The sequence below is a fragment of the Podarcis cretensis genome (assembly GCF_951804945.1).
Source record: "Podarcis cretensis genome assembly, chromosome: 2".
Classification (NCBI taxonomy): Eukaryota; Metazoa; Chordata; class Lepidosauria; order Squamata; family Lacertidae; genus Podarcis; species Podarcis cretensis.
This window is the reverse complement of record NC_137171.1, coordinates 70,862,754-70,884,956: the sequence shown is the minus strand read 5'-3', so window position 1 is coordinate 70,884,956 and position 22,203 is coordinate 70,862,754. Positions and strand designations below refer to the sequence as shown.

Genomic DNA, 22,203 nt, shown 5'->3' with positions numbered 1-22,203 from the left:
AGCATCGCAGCCAGCCTCCAAGGACCAAGCAGTGAAGATACTGTAATGGGAAGAATAGCCATCATAGCCATACTTGTTTGTAGGTTTCGCAGGGCATCTGGTAATTTTCTGTCGGTAACAAAATGCTTGATGAAGGAAGCATCTTGTCTGATCCAGCAAAGCAATTCTTATATGCAGGGGTGTGTGTTTTTTAAGGCAGATTCTCCTGTATGTTTATGCTATCACAACTTCTCCATGCTTCTTAATTTCGACATATTTCATCCTTGTCCTTGATATTTTGTGCCAGGAATATTTACCCAGATAGACATCCTGTAATTTGTGTTATCGTGTGCTTTCTGACTCATCCCCACTATTATTTTAAAGGATGGGTAGGAACAACTGGATCTTGCAGCTTTCATGTAACCTGGAAACATAAGAAAGGCTCTGACATGCAATTAGTCTTCAGTAGTCCTTGTTAGCCATTCTTCACAGGTATTTGATGTTGCTGATGGGATTAATCAACACGGTTAGGTGTTACTGTGGTTCGACAGTATTTTTGCATACTGTTATCTGTTCTTAGCTCCATCAATTATGTTTAATGATAAAGCGAACACATTTGTCCATCAGTTCTAGGTATTTTTGAATATCATTTGCGTATGGACACATGGTAAATTTGAAAGCTTCAGCAAACATTGGTTTGGAATAACTGGTTGGATTTGTTGTAGTTTGTTATTCTGCTCTTTCATAACTGCAACTAATGAACATCCCTTACAGATGAAGTCCCTATTTTTATGTGAGCACTAATTGCCATGCTATGATTATTCCTTTCACCATTTTTATTTGGGCACCAGAGCTAGCTAGCGGCCTGCTCTACAAATGGTACCCACTATAATCGCAGGTGTATGCCAGAAAGCAATTGATTCTTGACATCATTTACGGCTCCTGTCTTGGCCCTTTTGAAATCTCCCTTGATGGAAGCATACAGTGGTGCCTCGCAAGACGAAATTAATCCGTTCCGTGAGGCTCTTCGTATAGCGGTTTTTTCGTCTTGCGAAGCAAGCCCATTGACAGTTTAGCGGATTAGCGCTATTAGCGGTTTAGTGGCTTTTAGCGGATCAGCTGATAAGCAGTTTAGCAGCTTAAGAAAAGGGGGGGAAGGGGGGAAACCCGCAGGAACTCGCAAGACATTTCGTCTCGCGAAGCAAGCCCATAGGGAAATTCGTTTTGCGAAGCGCCTCCAAAACGGAAAACCCTTTCGTCTAGCGGGTTTTCCGTCTTGCGAGGCATTCGTCTTGTGGGGCACCACTGTATACTGGTTCTCCTCCGGGCTGCTTTTCAACAATTGTACTGAAATCTAGCACAAAACGTTCTGCACCATTTTATCAACCTAAATTAACTATCTTAGGAGTGTAGCTTCTACTCCTTCCAGTTTCAAGTTGGCACATTCTCTACATCAAATCCCTCAAGAGTTGCAATTGCATTGACAGACTATCCTGTATTTCAAACTTCATGTTCTCCAACAATCAAAAGGTACTATACTGATATTTGCCAGACTGATTTGAGGTCTGTAGTTTAAGATAGGCCAACCCATGTCAAGGAATCAAAACATGGCATACTGGTATTCTCAATTTCTGGGGAAATACTTTGGGCTGAAAGTTCATTGTTCCTTGCCTTCTTATATTTACTCATGTTATTACGGTACATTGGCATTTTAAATGATGCTTCCGCTACAGACAAGACTGGATATGTTGACTTACTTGGGGTTGACTCCGAGAACAGCTAAAATGTAGTTTCGATCAAGCAATGCCATTTACATGCACACACACCAGACAGATTTAATGTAGAAAAAAGACATTTATTTACAGACAACTGTAAAAAATATAAATCTGTTCCATTAAGAAAAAGAGCATTAAAAAAAGAGAGGCAAGGCTAGATGTAGCCAATCACATCATTGCAAATGATCGGCTGCCGGCTCCGGCAGTTCATGAGGGCAGCAAAGCTGCTACAGTCTGTGGAAAGCTCACTGATGTTGGCGTAGGACTGGTGGAAGTAGGGTAATGGAGGTCGCCCTCCCAGACCTGCAGGGCAAGAAAAACGCTTGGTGCCGTCAGGGTCCTGTTTGGCCCGCTCCGTGCGCGAGATGCCAGCCAGCCTGCGGCGTACATTGCCAGAGAGGTTGAGCAGGAAGCCATGGGGCTTAGCCAGCCAGCGCTGCAGCCGCCCCCGTTCCCCGCTCTCCTCAGGCAAGTCCATCCAGTTCTCAACCAGGTCAGCAAAGCAATTGTCCCCCAGCACTAATGGCTGCCGGTTGCGGCTCTGTGACAAAAGGGACACGGTCCAGTCCCCGGCGTCTGTGGGCTCGACATCCCGCCACCGCTCCAAGCAGGCATCTGAAGCAGATTTGGGCCTAGGCCTCCTGGCGGGTGCCCGGCGGCGCAGAAAGCCCCCCGAGGAAAGCTTGCTGGCTCGCAGGGGTGGGGGCCCTTCCTCATCCCGCCAGCTGCTCCCAGACACTTCAGAATAGCCCGAATCAAATTCCAAGCTCCTCTCGCTGCTCGGAGGAGAGAAGGCAACCTCTTCCTCTACGGCCGTCTCCAGGCAACAGGCAGAGTCTGCTTCCGAAATGGCGGATACCCGTGGGCTGGTACACTGCTTTGGGGAAGGCATGGCGGAGAGCGGCCTCATCTCCTGGGGGTCCAGTCGGATGTCTCGGTCGTGCACCCTCTTCAGGTCGTGGAGGGTCCGCATCATGCACTGCATCTGGCCCCGCAGCACCTCACTCGACTCCTTCATGCACAGCTGTGAGGGGAGAAGACACACACATGGTCATCTTCCTACCACTGCCACCAGCACAACATAATAGACGATCTACTGCCCATAACATTGTGGGAAAATGGCACAACACAAAATTGCATTCAGATTGGAGCCTTCAAACATACTTCAAACAGACTGCTACATGCCCACTGTGGCCTACTTCAGAGTATACTTGTATAGGGTTGTACTATTAGCCCAAGTAGATTTAATCCTACAGGCTACATTCCCAGAGAGAAAGCCCTGTGTGGATCATGAGTCCAAATAATGCAAAAGGCAGAAAACTGGAGGATCACTGACTGCCGAGAAATGAGCTCCTGACCCTGCATGACCCAGGCCTCCTCAGGCAAAAATCAGATCATTTGCTTGAATTAATGCCAATGACTGTCCTCTGCCTCCACACATCTATTCTCTGGCTCCCCGGTAACATTATTAGCACTGCGTACTTGTGTCCCACAAGCAGCCCTCTGTTGCACTCGGCTTACCCAGCCCAGGAGCCCAAGCCTCTCTCTCTCTCGAGCCCAGCATGTGCCAGCGTTTCCAAGGCCTGCCGAATGCCACGAGCCTCCTTGCAGTTTTTACCTTGATGTGTGAGGGGCACAGATCTGACTTAGCCTAGGTGTGGAATTGGGAGCTGGAGCCGCACGCGCAAGCCCTTGCCCCGTCTCGTCTCGGCAGGCCCCCAGCCCCGAGGCAGAGCTTTTCAGCAGCTCCTGCACGTTCCAAGACCATCCCCGGCTGTGCAAGCAGCAGCTTGTTGCAGCGAGTGAGCCGCCCTACCCGGCAGAAGATGACACACAGAGGGTGTGTTGAAGTCTCCAGGTATTGCACAAGCAGTCCCCGTCCCCCCCAGCCAGGCAAGAGGAGGGAAAAGCCGGGAGAGGAGGCCGCAGAAATGTGAGGAGTAATCAGCTGGGCCTGGAATGGGGGCAGGTATTAATTTGCAGCAGTTTAAACAAGGGTGTGAAGTTCAGTTGGGAGCTATAACAAGCATTACAATCCTGCACCCCTTTCACCCAGAACCACCTGGGGGGTCTCTCTTTTTTTTCCCCTGTTGCACAGGAGAAGGGCAGGACATCCAAGCAAGCCAGAATGATGCAAACCATCTTTTCAGGAAGGACCATAGCTCAGGAGTGGAGCATCTACTTTGCTAGCAGAAGATCCCAGGTTCAGTCCCTGGCATCTCCAGATAGGACTGGGGGAGATCCCTGGAGAGTCACTGCCAGTTAGTGTAGACAATACTGAGCTAGATGGACAAGTGATCTCATTCAGTATAAGGCAGTTTCCTGTGTTCACTTGTAAAAAAAAATCCATAGGAAAGCAAGGGGTGCATATGCTCAGTCTCCAACAGGCAAGCATATTGAATAGTGACAGACCCCTCCCAGGGGCTAAGGAAAATGTGGGTCAGCATGAAAGAGATGGTCAGAAGTTACTACAGGGTCCTTGTGTGTGTTGGAGAGAAATCACTGCAGAAAGAGATGCATATAAAGGCAGATTTCTCACAAGCCCACAAATGAACCCTGGTTATCCCTAACAGTTGAAATGTGCAGAGGTAAATGTTCAAATGCTAAGGCCACCAGAGTCCTGGTATCTTATTTCTTCTTCTGCTCTGTTCCTCCAGGCCCACTTCCTGTCGTTTTCTAAAGTCTCCATGGTTCAGCAAACAGCAGTGCCGTAAGGAGTCCCCATGGCCCCTCCAGGCAAAGTAGTGGACAACTGATTTAGTCGGTCCGATGGTGACACAGCTTGCAATAGTCCCCCAGTGGCTGGGCTGAAAACCTGGAACCCATCAAGACGTCTGTTTTGGGTTAGGCTCCAGTCGCAATTGCAAGGCTAACCATGTGAGCCATAAAAAAAGAAGGGGGGGGGGAATGCCCATAGATCATCTCTTTCCTCCCCCAACTCCTATGCATAACACTTCCTGTCAAGGAAAAACACAAACTCCTTTCTTAGGCACCGCATCAGATAAACTCTATTTACACAGCGATGGTTAGTCAGCCGTTGATGGGATTTTATGAGAGGACAACCCCCTATCTGAACACTACACAGGTTAGGAAACAACGGTTGTTTCAGTGCTCAGGAGCAGCTGCAAAGAGGGAATTCTTCTGAGTCAGTATCACACATGCGCATAGGCTATGACTCAGTATGCTCCCCCAAGATTTGAAATCCTGTCTTGGGATCTGGCTAAAAGATCACGCTGCCAACAAGCCAGATTTATACTAAGTCAGATTTATATCAAGTCATTTATACCAAGTCAGGTCCTTGGTCTACATAGCTCAGTATTGTCTTCACTGACTGGCAACATCAAGGTTTCGGATAAGAGACATTTCCAGTCCTACCTTCTGCATGCAAAGCTATGTCCCTTCCCAAGCAGTATGTTTTCCCTCTAACCTGTGGATCAGGCCCATAAGTTGCAATTCTTGAGAGGACCAACTCTTTGACCCACCCTGTGCTTTGTGTCTCCTCTCTCTTCCTGCCATGCCTCCTCCTTTTACCTGAACCACCGCCATTGCATCTCTGGCCAGGAAGCAATTGTGGAAGCATGTATTCCAGTTGCCTAGCAACCACTTAACTTCTACCTCTTCTGGACCAGTCAGAATAATTAATTGGGGGTGAAGGAAAAGACAAGACAGCACATGGGTGCTTGATGCCTTCCCAAGACCAACATCCATGGCCAGCTATGGGGAAGTGCCATAATTCAGTGGCAGAGCATCTGATTTTTCAGTTTCAATCCCTGGCATTTCCTGGTAGGGCTGGGAAATATACTGCTGAAGCTGCTGGATGGACCAGTTACGTAATTTGGTATAAGGCAGCTTCCTATGTTAATGTCACATTGCCTGGCTGGACAAGTTTGGGAAGGAGTAAGGGGAAGAAAGAGCCAGGTGGCCTCTTGAGCATTCATGACTGCGAAGCCCTGGAGCCTCTTATGTACTGCCAGTCAGCACAGACAATTTCCCAGGCAAGGCCTCCAGATGCCAGAGGAGAACTCAAGAAATTGATCCACAAGCTTAGCACATCCAAATGGGAGACTAATGGCTCCATACAGGTCGGCTCCACTAGGTCTGTTGCCGCTAGACCATCTCTGAGCAATCAGCTGTTTGCAAATGCCTTGAAGTCAAGTTTAAAAAACAAGATTCCTGCAAAACGTTGCTTCCCTCTGGCAGCCGAAAGGTGTCGGATTTCCAAGTTCAGCATTAGCCATTTCAGTCCTCACATTTATTTATCTATTTTCAATACGTTTAAGGCACTCTTGTTCTGTTTTTCAGCAGAAGCTTGAATGATTTAAGACCTGATGCTTGGTTTTTGTTGATATGATTTTATTATTATACAGTGGTACCTTGGTTCTCGAATGGCTTAGTTGCTGAACAAATCGTTCCGTTTTCGAACGGTTTCAGGAGTCAAACGGACTCCCGGAATGGATTAAGTTTGAAAACCAAGGTACCGCTGTAGTTCTGTCAGTTTGCTATCAGCTGCATTCATCTTAAAAGGCAGGCTTGACACCTTCCCTTGAATTTCCACAAAATAAGTAGACTACATAACATCTTTTGGCAGTGGGTTCCAAAGATTATGAGCAATCATCATGAAGGTCCTGCTCTTAGCTGTTGCAGTTATTATCTACAAGCCCAGAGCTTGTTGTCCCACTCTTAAATGGCATACAGCAGTCCTGAATGAAGGAAAGGGGTACAGTATAGGGAATCTGTGGCATTCCAGATGTTGTCAAGACTGCAAACTCCATCAGCCCCAGCCAGCAATTCTCAGGGGTGATGGTAGTTGTAGTCCAGCAACATCAACCCTATGGGTCTCTGGATGTGTACATCTCGAAAGGTTAAACTTTAACCATAAAACTTCAAACCGTTATAGGCAGCGCCTTTAACCGTCGAAACCAGGGTTGGGCCCAGAAGCAAAACAGCCAATGCTACACTACAGGGAAAAAAGCTTTTATTTATTTAGGAAATTCCTAAACCATACCTTCATCCAAACATAGATTCCAGGGCAGTGCACATAAGAATTCCAACTGCCAATACAATACAGCAAAACAAATTTCCATTACACATACAACCTTCCTTCATCACAAAATACAGAGAATGCCTTTCAGCGATGCATGCTGGGGTAATGTCCATGGCCTACAAGCTTCAACCAAAAAGAAACATGGGGGGCGGGCACTGCAGGAGCTATCACACATATCTATAGTGGCCTGATTTTCAAAACAAAATACAGTGGTACCTCGGGTTACATATGCTTCAGGTTACATACGCTTCAGGTTACAGGCTCCGCTAACCCAGAAATATTACCTCAGGTTAAGAACTTTGCTTCAGGATGAGAACAGAAATCATGCTCCAGCAGTGCAGCAGCAGCAGGAGGCCCCATTAGCTAAAGTGGTGCTTCAGGTTAAGAACAGTTTCAGGTTAAGAACGGACCTGCGGAACAAATTAAGTACTTAACCTGAGGTACCACTGTAAAGCTTCTGCAAGCCTCACAGTATGGCTTTTGCAAGGGAGCTGCCATGCCCCTTATAAGGACGGCATTCATAGTGTCTGTCAAAGTGCCCCTCCCTGATATAAATATGAAACAGAGACTGCATTAAGCTTTCTAGAGACTTTCATCTTTCACAACAGCCTCATTCAGAGTTCAGTAAATACACTGGGGAGGGGACACACACCAGCTTCACCCTCGTACATACTGTGGGTTCCCCACCCTGATCTTCCAGGGTTCTAAAATGTATGGGGATGGTGACAGGAAGTTCCCCTTGTCAGATGATCACCCTCCAACTTGTGGAGAGCAATCGATTGACAGGACAATGGGGAGGGAGAAAGCCTGCCATGTCCCCCCCTCCTCATGTGTTTACTGAACTCTGTCAGAGAAAGTCTGAAGAGAGCTGACATCTGCTAGCCTTCTGGTTCTGACTCAGAGGAGAATTCAATAGCTAAGTAGCTCAAAACTCCTTCCATCATTACATCACTTCCTGTATGAGAACTTCCCCTCTCTCATATTGTTATGCAGAACAATTTGGATGGTCCACATGGATCCTCTGTGTTTTGGCATACTTGGAAAACTGCGATTCCTATTCAAATATGATACAGAACTCTATCTGTCTGGCTGTGTTTCTTTCAGGATTGTGAAGGAGATCCCACAGTCTAGGAACACCCTGATTTGGGGGAAGAAAACCTACCTAACATTGCCCTTCAATGGTCAAGCTCAGCATTTCCTACTGGGATGAGAACAAAGAGGGTGTGGAACACTAGAGGTAGCCCAGGCAGAATCCTGGTGCAGTTGGGACATGGTACCATTAGCCAGCTGCCAGGACTCCAGCAAGGCCCACCAGTGCTGATTCCTGAGCTAAGCTCCCTGAGGGTCTTAGGCCATCATTTTGACTTCCTACAATGCCCTGAAACCTCTGCATTGGGACCATTGTGAGCAATTTAAAATGGCAGCCGGCAGATGCTCACTGCTTCCAGGATAAACTCACCAATGCATGAAGAGATCCATGAGAGGAGATTTACTCTGGAGCCGACTCTAGTAGACTCGCATCATCAGAATATCAGAGGAATCTCAGAAGCTATTCTAATCTGGCATAAGCACGAGACTTCACATGTAGACTGTTGTTGTTTAGTCGTTTAGTCGTGTCCGACTCTTCGTGACCCCATGGACCAGAGCACGCCAGGCACTCCTGTCTTCCACTGCCTCCCGCAGTTTGGTCAGACTCATGTTTGTAGCTTCGAGAACACTGTCCAACCATCTTGTCCTCTGTAGACTACATGCCCACATGTAGACTACATGCAGCCATTTCTTACACAGAAATAAGGGTGCATACAGAAAGCCTAAGCCCTCTCTTTCCAGACACACAAGACACATCCATAAACCATCCAAGTTCTCTAGTGTGGCAGAATCTTCTCTAGGGACTGTTTACAGTCTGCAGTACCCAGACCAAGCACTAGAGGGTAAGCCCCATGGATGGACTTGTTTCTAGAAGACCTCAGGATGCGCGACAGGGAGAGTCCTATTCCCTCTGTCCACCACAAGTAACAGTGTGAAAGTGAGCTGGGCTGTTCAAATGAGAAACTTCGAAAGCAAGCCTTTCCTTTGTCCATAAGCAGGCTCCTCCATACATGGGGGATTTGCAAAATTCTATTTTCAGAGCTGATTCCATATCTTCCTCCTGTTTCATGTTTCCCCCCACATAAAGAAAGGCCTCCTCGTCTCCCGCCTCCCTCTTCAGCACGCAAGGCTCATCTTCACTCTGCGAGATCTGTTCCAAGCTGAACCAGGGATCACCCGGGTTCCTCAACCCCAGAATCTATTCTGATTGGCAGGAACGTACGAAGCACCGCACAAACGCGCGCAGAACCCATTTCATTCACTATTAAAATTACCAGACCCTCCCCTTCTGGGATTAGCGGGCACGGATTTCTAGGCGTCCGTTGTGCAGCGTGATCGTCACTCTGAAACATACCCCACCGATTTCCCCGGGGTTGGCACCCAAGTCACCCTGCACGGGATGGACTTCCAACATGCCGCGTCCCCTAATAATAGGAGCGCACGACGAGTTCCACGGGACTTACTCCTATGTAGACGCGCCCGGGATGGTAGTCTTAGCGGCAGCGCCGCCGGGATGCCGACTCCTCCGCAGCGAGATCAGGTCTCTGAGGCCAAGGAGGTCACCTCCAGGGACAGCCTTACAGTGGCATCGGCGCCAGGATAGGGTGACCCGCCACCTCATTAGCCAGAGCGGAGGACGGAACAGCAACGTCTGGCCGAAGAATGAGGCAACGCGGCGCTGACAGCTCCCTCAGCCAGCCAGGGCGGGACGCAACCCGCAACTGCACACAGGCGCCGAAGCCGCAAGCCCCGTCTTGCTGCGCCGGCGCTTTCCGTGCAGAAGGCTTTCTCCCGGGGGGAACGGTAGGCGCGATCAAAGGCACCGCTCCTCGTCCAGGCTGCTTTCTCTCGACACCCGGAGCCCCCCGACGGCGCGTCCCCCGGCTTCTCCCCCCCCCCCAGCCCACCTCGATCTCCCCCCTGCTTCAGGCACCTCCCTGCACTTACCACTTCTGCGCGGAGGTGGCTCACGAAGGCGTCGAGGCGGGCGCTGTGCATGCCAGAGCCGGGGCGCTCAGATGCCTGCCAGCGGAAGGGGGCGGCTGCTGTCCGAGGGACTCCAGCGAGAGACCCGCGCGCCAGCGAGGAAAGTTTCTCGCTGTCTGGGCGAGACTCCGACTTTCTCCCCAGCTCAGTCCTGAGCGGGCAGAGCGGCCCGTTTGGTTCGGGCCGAGCCCCGCCCCCGTCTCGCGAGCGGACCAATGAGCGCCCGAGGCACCGTCTCTGCTCCGCCGGCAGCCAATGAGCGGGCGAGGTGGGTGCCTGTAACCCGAACTTCCCCGGGTCTTCTGTAATTTAATTAGAGCCCCATATTAGGAGCCAAAAGGTGCTGCGGGTGGAGAGACGGGGGGCCGGCGCAGCAAACGGGCTGTTCGGGGGTCGGGACCCTTTTGGGCACGGAGCAACTGCCGCTGTTATTTTGCTTGCTACGCTGCTGCAGCCCACCTCCGGCAGGGAGATTGCATGCAGCTGCCGCAGCGCTACGATGGCCAAGCCAAGTCACAAAATAAACGATTCCACTACTGCACAGCCCTAAGTTCTTTGTTGTCATCGAGCGCGTACTCTCCATATAGGGTTGTCGTCTTTTTTTCCTGGGCAGGGTCCCTGTGCTATTTAACAGTGGAGCAGCAGGCAGAGATCCAACAGGTGATGCTTTCCCACATTGCATGGCCCTACTGCCAACAGATTTTCTTGTTGGACTTCCCATAGGCGTCTGGTTGGCACTAGGAGAAGAGAGAAGATTGGATAGACATTTGGGCTGATCCTGCAGACCTCTTACGTTCTCAACTTCTGCCGGCCTTGCTGCTTTTAAAGGTGTAGGAGCCTGCCAGAAAAAGAGATGTCCACCTTCACCATCTATTGGAAATTACTCATAATATGTACTACTTGCTCTTAGATATTTAACAGTGGAGCATCTTAAGGTCTCAAATTTCAGCGGTGCCCTGTGCAACACCCAAATTTGGTGCCTCCCCCCACCTCTCACCTTCCCGTCTCCATCAGAGTTACAGCGCCCCCTGCAGCACCCCCTAAGCTCAGTGCTTAGTGTGACTGAACTAGTCGCACTTCCCTAAATTAGCCTCTGTACAGTGGTACCTCAGGTTAAGTACTTAATTCGTTCCGGAGGTCCGTTCTTAACCTGAAACTGTTCTTAACCTGAAACACTATTTCTGGGTTAGCGAGGTGTGTAACCTGAAGCGTATGTAACCTGAAGCATATGTAACCCGAGGTACCACTGTATTTAGTGTGCCTAATTCTGGGGCATGCTTCTGTGGCAGAGAATATCAGTTTTCTTCCTGTTGTACCACCCATAACAGTCTAGTTTGGCTGTTAATTTCTAAGGGGGGTGGGAGTGCTCTAATTGCTCAAGAAGACAACCAGATAAGGAGAAGGCCTGGATGCAGTTATGTGACGGAATTGCATTCAGTACATGCTTGGAACAATAAAATTCCACCTATTCCAAAGCTAAGCTGGCATGGAACTCTAGACTAATTTTTTGAAATCCTCATCTTAGAAGTTTGGCAAGCCAGATTTATATGAAATGCAAAAAAAAAGGGAGAAAGGTCTAAATAATGATTTTCACAGTGACAAAAATTGCAGATTTTGGGGTTCTAAATGCTTTTAGTTAAGCATTCCTGTCCCAAATAGATATGCACACTATTAGGCCTGTGCCTTGCTGTCGGCAGCTCCTTCTCTGTCTTCACTGTGAAAGATGCATGGAAGGAATCTATGCCTGAACTGGAGGAAAGGAGTCTTTGGGTACTTCCGGCCTGTTGCTATTCTTGAGTGAGATTCAATCACACGCTGAAAAACTCAGGTTGCACAATTAAGACTAAGCTGAGGCTCTTGCGCAACAAACCAATTCTTCAAAAGATCAGACTTTTTGTGATAAGTGATGGGAAAATGCCCTGGAAAGTATGAGATAATGCTTGCATTGACTCAAGGTTGTCGACTTTCTTTGCAAACAAATAACTGCAGAATACTGTGAGCGGTTCCGGTTGCCACATCTCAGAAAGAATACTTTGGTGCCGGGAAGCAGGCAGAAGACAAACAGAATGATTTTGAGGCTGGGATTATTCCACTATGAGGAAAGGTTACAAAATTTGGGGCTATTTAGGCGGAAAGTGAGTAAGAGCGGATATGATAGAGGTATGTAATGATGCATAGTCTGGAGAAAGCAGATAGATAAAAGTTTTTCTCCTCCCCTCAAAAGACTTACCGGTAATTCATTCAAAGAAACTGAATGCTAGGGTATTCAGGACAGACACAAGAAAATACAGTGGTACCTCGGGTTAAGTACTTAATTCGTTCCGGAGGTCCACTCTTAACCTGAAACTGTTATTAACCTGAAGCACCACTTTAGCTAATGGGGCCGCCGCGCCACCAGAGCATGATTTCTGTTCTCATCCTGAAGCAAAGTTCTTAACCCAAGATAATATTTCTGGGGTAGCAGAGACTGTAATCTGAAGCGTATGTAACCTGAAGCGTATGTAACTCGAGGTACCACTGTACTTCTTCATGCAGCACTTAGTTAAACAGTGGGATTTGCTACCACAAGAGGTATGGTAACTCCCAACTTAGGAGTTAAGTTCATGGAGGAATAAGGCTAACAGTCGCTACAGGCTTTCATGGTTATATATTACCTCCAGTATCAGAGACAGAAGGTTGCTGTATACCAGTTGCTGGCAGTGGCGTAGCGTGGGGGGTGCAGGGGGGGCCGGCCGCACCGGGCGCAACATCTGGGGTTAGGGCAAATCCACGCGTTAGGGGGCGCAAATCCACAGGTTAGGGGGCGCAAATTACTTGCCTTGCCCCGGGTGCTGACAACCCACGCTACGCCACTGGTTGCTGGGGATCACAAGCTGAAGAGGGCAAATGCGCTCACGTCCTGCTTGTGGGCTTCTCAAAGGCACCTGGATGGCCACTGTGGGTAAGAGGATGTTGGGTTAGGTGGGCCATGGGTCAGATCCAGCAGGACTCTTGCCTTCTCGTTGTCTTCTTCAACAACATAAATCTCTATGTATTTTTAGTGGATGGATTATGGGTGAAATATGGCCCTTAGTGCTGGGAGCTGGAGCAAATTGCTGGTCCAAAGCAGGGAAAGTGATAGGAATGTGTTGGCAGCAGAGGTCCAGATTCCATTGCTCAGCTCTCTTTGTGTGGTACCCACAAGGGTGATAGGATAGAGAACATATACACAGCTCCTTTGCCAAGATAAGCTGAGGCCAGGCTAACTTGACCATGCCAAGCAAAGCATATTCAGAATCCCACTGAAAAAGGAGCTCACTTCTCCTGTCATTAAGTTTGTGCAGTGCTCCTAAAATCCTTCCACTTGGCTTTCTGTCCCCTTCCGTTTCCAGAACAAAAGCCCTCCTTGCCTCCCTGGTTTTGCCCCGCACTTGATATTAGTCTTGTTTTCTATTGACTCCTGACCTTTGCTTTTCCAACTCCACCATCTTCATCTGCCCAAATATCTCATGCTCTTTAACATGATGCCGCCCGTTTCCCCCTATGCGTGATGGAACAATAATGACCTGTATGTACATAGAACTGCCTTTGCTCACATTCACCTTTTGTGACTCTTGTCTCCTTCTGCCATCCTCTTATCTTCCGCTTTGTCTGTTTTTGATTGTAACCTCCTTGGAGCAGAGAACTATGTTATTTATCAACTCTGTAAAGCATCATGAATACTGAGGGTACTCTATGTTTGCATGTATTAAATAACTAACCAGATTCCAGGAGCTGCTGTAGTCAGCTGCTGTATTGTTATCATCATATGCCAGAGTCATTAGACAAGTTTGGTAGATTCCTCTAGTTTTGATTTGGAGCTGAGCTCACCGGGAAAATCATTTCCTTCTTCTGCATCAGAATTCCTGTGATTAATTCCCTTGGATTCCAGTGTCTTCCCTTCCTCTGCACCTAGATTATCCTACCTATCCAGTTGGAGCCATCTATGATGCATACAAACTATACCATTAAAGTACATTTTCCACCTCAAACAAGTCCAGGCACTGTAATTTGTTAAGGGTGCTGGGCATTGTAGCTCTGCAAGAGAAAAACTACATTTTCTATATATATATATTTTTGGGGGGTGAGCTTTGAATGTGCTTTAAAGGGATAATGTGTGCAGTCTTACTCATTCATCCCTATGTCATTTCCTCTATCTTGACCATTCAGGCTAGGAACTTCCCAGACCCTACCTGCCCAAGTAGTTATTTGAGCAGTGCTAAAGCTTGACCTCAATTCAATTATCAGATGCTACCTCAAACAATGGATAAAGCACCAGAGTTTTGCATTGCCGGTATTATGCAAATATTTATAACAGCATTAAAACTATCTTTATGTACACATCATAAGCTAGCTTTAAAATAATTAGGTAATCCTCATAACAGAAGAAGGCATTCACCTGAGAATTCTGGAAAACTATGTATTTGTTATCTGCAAATGTACGTACTTTTTTTCGCACCCTGTCTTTGGGGAAAGGGGGATTATTTCTAATGGAAATCATACTAATTTGCTCAGTCACTGAAAAATCGTGAACATATGCTCTTCCACCAACAGAAGCTGGTCCAACAGAAAGCATTTCACTGTCATGAAAAAGTGAATTATTATACTAATAATTTTCCACAGTTTAGGACCCCAGTCAAAAATGGAGCCCTGTTTTCCAGGGGCAGTCCCAGATTTACAGAAGCTGTTCTGGTTTCTGATTTGATCCTGGAATGTCCGCTTTTCCTTAGGATGTCCATATTTTCATCAGGAAAATGTTGGAGGGTGTGGTAGGACACCCCTATTTTCTTTGGAGGGTTTGGAGCTATGCAACCCCCTGAGCCAAGGAGATAAGTAACTATACAACTGTTAGAAGACATCTTAAGGCAGCTCTGTATAAGGGAGTTTTTACATGTTTAATATTTTATTATGTTTTTATATATGTTGGAAGCTGCCTAGAGTGGCTGGGGCAACCCAGTCAGATGGGAAGGGGTATAAATAATAAAATTGTTGTTGTTGTTGAATAGGGTGTCCCTATTTTCATCGGATAAATATTTGAGGGTATGTGAGCCTTGAGTAACATTTACTGGAGAGGTGAGATACAAATTCAGCAAACAAATTTTTGTGTACTTAGTGTTTTGCTAAATTAGAGACACATTGGCCACTGGCTCTGTGAGGCAAATCCTGAGGATTAAGATGGAGGCCATGGGTGAGGGTTGTTCACATGCAGTCCCTCTCTTGACTGACCTCATCTTCAGCAGTTTAACCAAGGGAATTTTCACCACACGTGTTTCTACTTAAAGACTATCTGATGTCAGTGAGCTTCATCATACCTGAGGTCCCAGAGGTACTTGTCTGCTGGGGCTGTAGCAACAGCAGCATCTGATCTGAGCATAGAAGATTACATAGGAACTACTTCAACCCCCTGCTCATGAGTGTAGCCAGGATTTTTGTGGGGGAGGGCAGGCCTTTTGTTGGGTTGTGTGAAGAACCTCAGTTACAAAGGGACCCCTAACCATTAGGTCCAGTCGTGGCCGACTCTGTGTTGTGGCGCTCATCTCGCTTTATTGGCCGAGGGAGCCGGCCGAGGGAGCCGGCGTACAGCTTCTGGGTCATGTGGCCAGCATGACTAAGCCGCTTCTGGTGAACCAGAGCAGTGCACGGAAACACCGTTTACCTTCCTACCTACTTGCACTTTGACGTGCTTTCGAACTGCCAGGTTGGCAGGAGCAGGGACCGAGCAACGGGAGCTCACCCCGTCACGGAGATTCGAACCACTGACTTTCTGATCGGCAAGCCCTAGGCTCTGTGGTTTAACCCACAGCTGCACCTCCCTGCCCCCCCCCCCCCCCCGGGTTATGCCCATGCCCCTGCTGGTGATAGTAATATAATCAGCTTCCACCTCCAATGACAATCCCTATTCCTGCCCTGCATTCAGATCCTCGCCTGTGCCATCCAAGATGGGTGGTGGCTAAACGTTGGGTCGTCCTATCACAGGGAAAGGGCACTTTTCCAAATCCAGCTGGCAGGCTGCTTGAAGCTCTGTGGGTACCCCACCCAGACTGGAGGCTCTTCTTCCTCCTTTCCTCCTACTCATTCCTCAGGGTTCAAGCTGTCAGGTGCAAGCTGCAGCAGCTCCCTGGTACACACCCACTGAGAAACTGAGGGCAGCTGGGCTCAGGCCATTTCTATAGCAGGAAGTCGGGCCTTTTCCTCACAAGATTGTGAGCGGGGCGGAGTGCGTGGGAGAGAAGGGCATGAGCTATATTGTAGGTAGGTCTTGCTGGCATTTGACAGTAGCATGGGTTGTTTTGCTTTCCCTTATGGGACTATTTTGGGACAGGCTTGCCCTTACGTTTGCCACTGTGACAATTTGACAAGATGCTTCCGGCCCTTGAATTCATTCTCTCAGATCCTGACTCCAGATACCACCCTGGTGCCTGCATTGCCATTTAAAACTCAACGTGTTTCACATAAACCTTTCATGGATATAATTGCACCTGGGAACTTTATGACAGAATGGGAATCTTTTGACAAAGAGCTAGCTTGGCCAGCGTCTTCAGACCAGAATCCTTTGGTCAGATAGTTTCCAAGCAGAGACTTGGATTCTGTTATCACCAAGCTGGGCACTGCTTTCCTTTTGGGTGAAAACAGAGGCAAAGCAGATGTTGAGCAGTTCCTCCTTCTCTCTGTCTCCCAATAGCAATTATCCGTCTCCTCCTCTTCTCATTTTTACAATAATTTTTATTAAGTTTTTGAAAAAAAAACTTTTTTAAAAAAAAACATTTTACAAACTTTAAAATATCCAGTGACTTCCTTTCTTCTCCTTCCATGGTTCATTTTACATATCATACATTCCTGCATATCTTACTGTAACCATTCAGATCAGTTTTCCACTTTTACATCAATCAAATTACATGGCTGAATTTATCTTAATGCTGCCAATGTTTTCAGCTTTCTGCAGTTATTTTCCATATATTCAATAAATGTTTTCAACTCTTCTTTAAATATATGTTCTTCTTGCTCTCTTATTCTATGTGTTAAATCTGCATATTCTTGCATAAATTGCCAATCCTCTTTAGTTGGGACCTCACTCACTTTCCATTTTGGGGCTAACAAAACACAGGCCACAGTTGTTGCATACATGTATAACCTTTTCTGACACCTAGGAGTTTCTGTCTGGGTTATTACCAATAAAAAGGACTCTGTTTTTTTGAGAAAGTAATTTTAAACATTTTCCCCCCCCCCCAACTCATTATAAGTCATTTCCCAATATACTTTTACCTTTTTACATGTCCACCACATGTGAAAAAAAGGTTCCTGCTGCTTCTTTACACTTCCAACCTGTACTGTAAATGGATTATCCGTCTTCTTCATACAAAGGATGTACTACTTGCTTGTTCTTCTTCTAGCTTCAAACATAGCCAAAGAAACCTTTATTATTTTTAACCTCTCTTGCTAGCCTGAGTTCATTCTGAGCTTTGGCCCACTTGACCTTCTCCCTGCAACAGGTGGCTACTCCTTTATACTATATACTCCTTCATGGTTTCCAATTTCTTCCATTTCTTATACATGCCCCTCTTACATCTGAGCTCATCTGTAAGCTCCATATGCAGCCACACTAGTTTCTTTAGATGCCTCCCACTTTTATTTCTCATTGGAATTGTCTGCCTTTGTGCTGTCAATATTTCACCTTTAAGACACTCCCATCCATCTTGGACTCCTTTCTCTTTGAGTATTTATGACCATGGCATCACACCCTATAGTTCCTTAAGCTTTTTGAAATCAGTCTTCTTAAAGTCCAGAGTGTGTGTCTGACTACACTCAGCTTTCCCTTGCCTTTGTATCATGAAACCCAGGACATTATCACTTCCTCCCAAGGTTCCCAGTACTTCCATTTCATTTATCAGTTCCTCCCAGGTGGTGAGGACCAGGTCCAAGAGAGATGATCCCCTTGCTGCTGCTGCTTCCATCTTCTGGGAAATAAAAATTGTTAATGAGGCAATTGCAAAATATGTTGGATCTTATATTGTCCATAGAGTTTGAGTTCCAACAGATATCAGGATAGTTGAAGTCTTCCATGACTACCAAATCTCTCCTTGCTGTTAAAAACGTTTAAAACAAATGTTTGCTAATGTACTTTGCAGCAAAGCTTGTCTGTGTTTATGGGTCCTCCTCCTCTGGCTCTGCCACAGCTGTTTGTAACACATTCAGGCAGAATAAATGCAGGGTCAGCAACTTTTCAACTGGTCTTTAACAGCAGTGTGGTGTGTGTGCAGACATTAGTAAGTGATAGTAGTTATCTGCATAGTGTGAATCTGCTGTTTTCTGTGCATCCAGATGATGTTAAAAGGCAGAACAGCAGGACTGGCCAGTCCTCCACCCCCTGCCTGGTTAAATGGCAATTCTAAAAATAACATGCAGGTAATGTAGGAGTAGGTTCTAGGTATACACAGATTCTCTCAACAGATGCAACACACACATGAGATTTTATTCTAGAATCAATGGAGACTGAGTACTTGTTTCTCTATGTTGTCTACACACAATGTAGAAATATTGCATTTATTTTTTTTTGCCCCTGAAAAACACTCCTTGAAAAACTGGTTTCATTCTGAAAATGAAAGCTCATTGCAGATTGATTCTTCATTACCCTGCAGTGTGTCCGTCCGAAAACAAATGAAAACAGGTATAGGCAGTCCTGGCAATGGTAGGGAGATATCCACACCTGCCCAATGACATAATGGGTAGGTGCATGCCAGGATCGCAATCAGTTCCTTCTTCATTCCATTTCCTTCATTCAACAACCATTTCCTTCTTCATTCAGCTAGGGCATGTTAAGGGAGGAAATAACCTAATAACCTAGAGAACCTAATCAAGGCAAAGGTTTTCAAATGCATATCACATAACCACATCCACCTTTGTGAGTGGCAGGATCTAGAATCCATCTAGAATGGAAGCAAGCAGCATTTTGAGGTTGAACATAAACGATTCCAGATTGCAGAAAACCACACTTCTGTGCTACAAACAAGTTGCTGTGTACATGTGTATACACAGACTCAGTATGCAGGTGTTCATTCAGTGGTGTACTTCCATTATGTTTTAAAATTCTAGCTCCAATCAACCAACTCCCACCTAGCACGGCCAATGCCCAGAAAGGACATCTGGAGGGCCATAGGTTCCTCACCCTTTCCTTAGAAGATCAGAAAAGGAAGCTTAACACACCTTTGCTGTGTGTACGCCAGTGTTTCCTGCAGTAAACACAGAAAGTGCAGCTAGCAAATTATTCACACTTTACACGTTTGCTGGGGAAACACTGGTGTGCATGTAGAACTTGTGTTTGCTGTGTGAAGTGAGGAGGTGCCCCAAGTGTACCTGGGGCACATGGCAAGAACAAGCCTCTCAGTTCTAGCCAACCAGCCATCCTCTTTTTATCAAGTTCTCCAGCTTCTCGCTGGATGTATTTTTCCTCTCCAGAGTCTCCTGACTTCCTAAGGCTTAGCAGCTAAGCCAAGTCTTCCTTCCAGACTTTGCACGGTATGTATGTATCTTGTGAGCTGGGCACTTCCTTCACTGCAGAAACGGATACGCAGCTCTCCCACCCCCCACTCCTTGGCAGTTCTCTTCCTGTACAAAATCCTCTCCCAGTGCAGACTCCCCCCCCCCCATCCCCCCAAAGGGCCTCCAGCCAAGGCCAGGAGAACTTCCTCTTTCAGCCACAACTTCACATGTGTGCAGGACACATAAATACTTAAAACACACACAGAGAGAGAAGCAGGGAACGGGAACGATCCAAGTCACAGTCCCTTCACATTGATACTCATTGTAGCCCCCAGCAACTTGCCAGCAGTTCCCATGAGCTGTCAATTTCAATTCTCCCACTTCCTCACTCTTTTTTCATGCTCTGCTTGCAGGTACTTCTGGACAATCTGTTTGTTGAGCATTCATCCAGATTTGTTTTCAGTGAGCTTAGATGATGTTGCATCAAAGCAGTTGTTATGCCACACTTTCCAGTGCAAAAAGTCTTATCTTTTGGGGGAATACCTCCCAGTCAACTATAATTGTGAAAACTGAATTTGCCGGGATGAGAGTGAATCCCACCTGAAAATAGCAGCACTCCATAAGCACCTATTATCCCAGCCCACTTCTACACCAGCCTTGCAATCTCCTCACCCATTGCTTAGGCTGACTCCTTGCATCCCCATATTCCTGCCATCTCACTTTGGCTAAATCCCTCAATCTCTTTCTACAAGCAGTGATGTAAGAGGGTTGGAACATGCTTTTATCGAACTTCAATAATATCTAAACTCAGCAATGAATGTGGATGAAATGTTTATCCAGGGCTCCATCATATGTTCTGTCCACTTCAACCCCTGCCTACAGGGTTTCCTTTCCTGCTCCCCACACCCGCATGGTCCTGGCCTGGATTTCCTACACATCAAGCTTCAATGGTGCCCATCAACTCAGGTCACAGCTACGTGTGCATAGATGTACTGTACAGCTATATTTATCCAGTCCGCTGAAGCTTTAAAATACATCACAGGCTTGCAAACATCTCCAATTACATTTACTATATATACATATAAGCCAAAAAGAGAAAACCTGGGAGGGACTGGAGTGGCTCAGTGTACAAATAAGAAAGTTTTGTTAGGTCACAAGACGCTCCCCATGGCAATGTGGTGGTTCTTAAAAATAAGATCAAATCGTGTTCAGGACTGTCATTTGGCTCACAGAATAATCCCCTCTCGACCCTCAATGTGTGCAACAATAAGTAGCTGGAAACTTGGCCATAAATGGAAGCAGAATTTATGCACAAAAATGCAGGCCCCAAAGCTCTTCTGCCTTCTGCTCTCCTGGCAGCTTCCATCCTGCAGACCCTCACTGCACCATGGAAGCTCCCCTCCCTCCATTCTTAGGCTGTTGCATGCCATGTGTTTACCAAACTGCTTCCTCAAAGAATCCTGGGGACTATAGCTTACCCCTTAACAGTTCCAGGATTGCTTGGGGGAAGTCATGAGCTTTAAAAGTATGTTGTGTATTCATCCCTATACTCTCTAATCTCCCTCTCAATTTCTCCCAGAGGGAAGATAGTATCCTCTGTGTATCTTGCTTTCTGAGCTCTCAAAGCAGTAGAAGCGGCTGCTAGGGGTGGATGTCGACACCCTTCTCCCTCTTCAGACATACATACATGCATCTTTTTCTTTGTATGTCACCTTTCCATGATTAAAAAACCATGCTCAAGGCAGCTTACAACATGAAGAAAATCACGATTACAAAAATAACAAAAGCATTCATAAACAATAAATAAAACATCAAAAAGTACACAACCATATTAAACAATTTCCACATAAATTATAATAAGATCTCAAATAAATAAACAAAGAATTAATAAAACAGCAGTAACCTCCCCCCACCCACCCACAAAACCCCCTAAACATTGCCCTGTCCTGGGACAGTTGTTGCTCAATATCTTTATAAATGACTTGGATGAAGGAACTGAGGGGATGCTGATAAAATTTGCAGATGACACCAAACTGGGAGGGGTAGCTAATGCCACAGAAGACATAATCAGGATTCAATATGACTTTAACAGATTGGAGAACTGGGCTAAAATTAGCAAAATGAATTTCAACAGGGACAAATGTAAGGCTCTACACTTAGGCAGGAATAACCAGCTGCACACATATAAGATGGGGGACACCTGGCTTGCCAGTAGTACATGTGAAAAGGATCTAGGGGTCTTGGTAGACTACAAGCTTAACCTAAGACTGCAGTGTGATGCAGCAACAACAACAAAAGCTATGGTGTCCCAATTAAGGAAAGACATAGTACCACATTATTCTGCCTTGGTGAGACCACACCTGGAATATTGTATCCAGTTCTGGGCACCACAATTTATGAAGGATATTGACAAGCTAGAACGTGTGCAGAGGAGGGCAAACAAGATGATCAGAGGTCTGGAAACCTAGCCTGATAAGGAACAGTTGAGGGAGTTGGGTATGTTTAGCCTGGAAAAGAGGAGACTGAGGGGAGATATGCTAGTCGTTTCAAATATCTCAAGGGCTGTCGCACGAAGGATGGAGCAAGCTTGTTTTCTCCTGTTCCAGAGGCCAAGACTTGAGCCAATGGACTCAAGTTACGATAAAGGAGATCCCGACTAAACAGGAAAAGCTTTATGACAGTAAGAGCTGTTTGACAGTGGAAAGGACTCCTATGGGAGGTGGTCTTTTTCCTTGGAGGTTTCCAAGCAGAGGTTGCAGCGATGGAACTTTGTGCTTCAAATTTCAGTGGCACCTGTTATGTGATGCCAAAATCTGGCACCCCCTGCTTCTCGCA

General features: G+C 46.6%; 1 protein-coding gene across 4 annotated transcripts; it reads right to left on the bottom strand.

Moving 5' to 3' along the window:
- Nucleotides 1–1,813: 1,813 nt before the first annotated feature.
- On the bottom strand, nt 1,814–10,064 carry INKA1 (inka box actin regulator 1). Of its 4 annotated transcripts, none has more exons than XM_079964363.1 (2): nt 9,835–10,064; nt 1,814–2,778 (listed from the first exon to the last, which is right to left on the bottom strand). In XM_079964363.1, exons 1-2 carry the CDS (start codon nt 9,883–9,885, stop codon nt 1,909–1,911), a joined length of 921 nt encoding a protein of 306 aa, XP_079820489.1. In that variant the 5' UTR covers nt 9,886–10,064; the 3' UTR covers nt 1,814–1,908. The 4 variants fall into 4 exon arrangements, with proteins under 4 accessions (XP_079820489.1, XP_079820487.1, XP_079820488.1 ...); XM_079964361.1 differs by lacking the exon at nt 9,835–10,064 and adding an exon at nt 9,351–9,540; XM_079964362.1 differs by lacking the exon at nt 9,835–10,064 and adding an exon at nt 3,373–4,986.
- Between the last annotated feature and the right edge of the window lie 12,139 nt (nt 10,065–22,203).

Excerpts from the sequence above, each read along its gene's own strand:
- INKA1 (XM_079964363.1), bottom strand. The coding sequence starts at position 9,885 with ATGCACAGCGCCCGCCTCGACGCCTTCGTGAGCCACCTCCGCGCAGAA. Across the intron at positions 2,779-9,834 it reads GCCACCTCCGCGCAGAAGTG|CTGTGCATGAAGGAGTCGAG; the intron begins GTAAGTGCAGGG and ends CTCCCCTCACAG.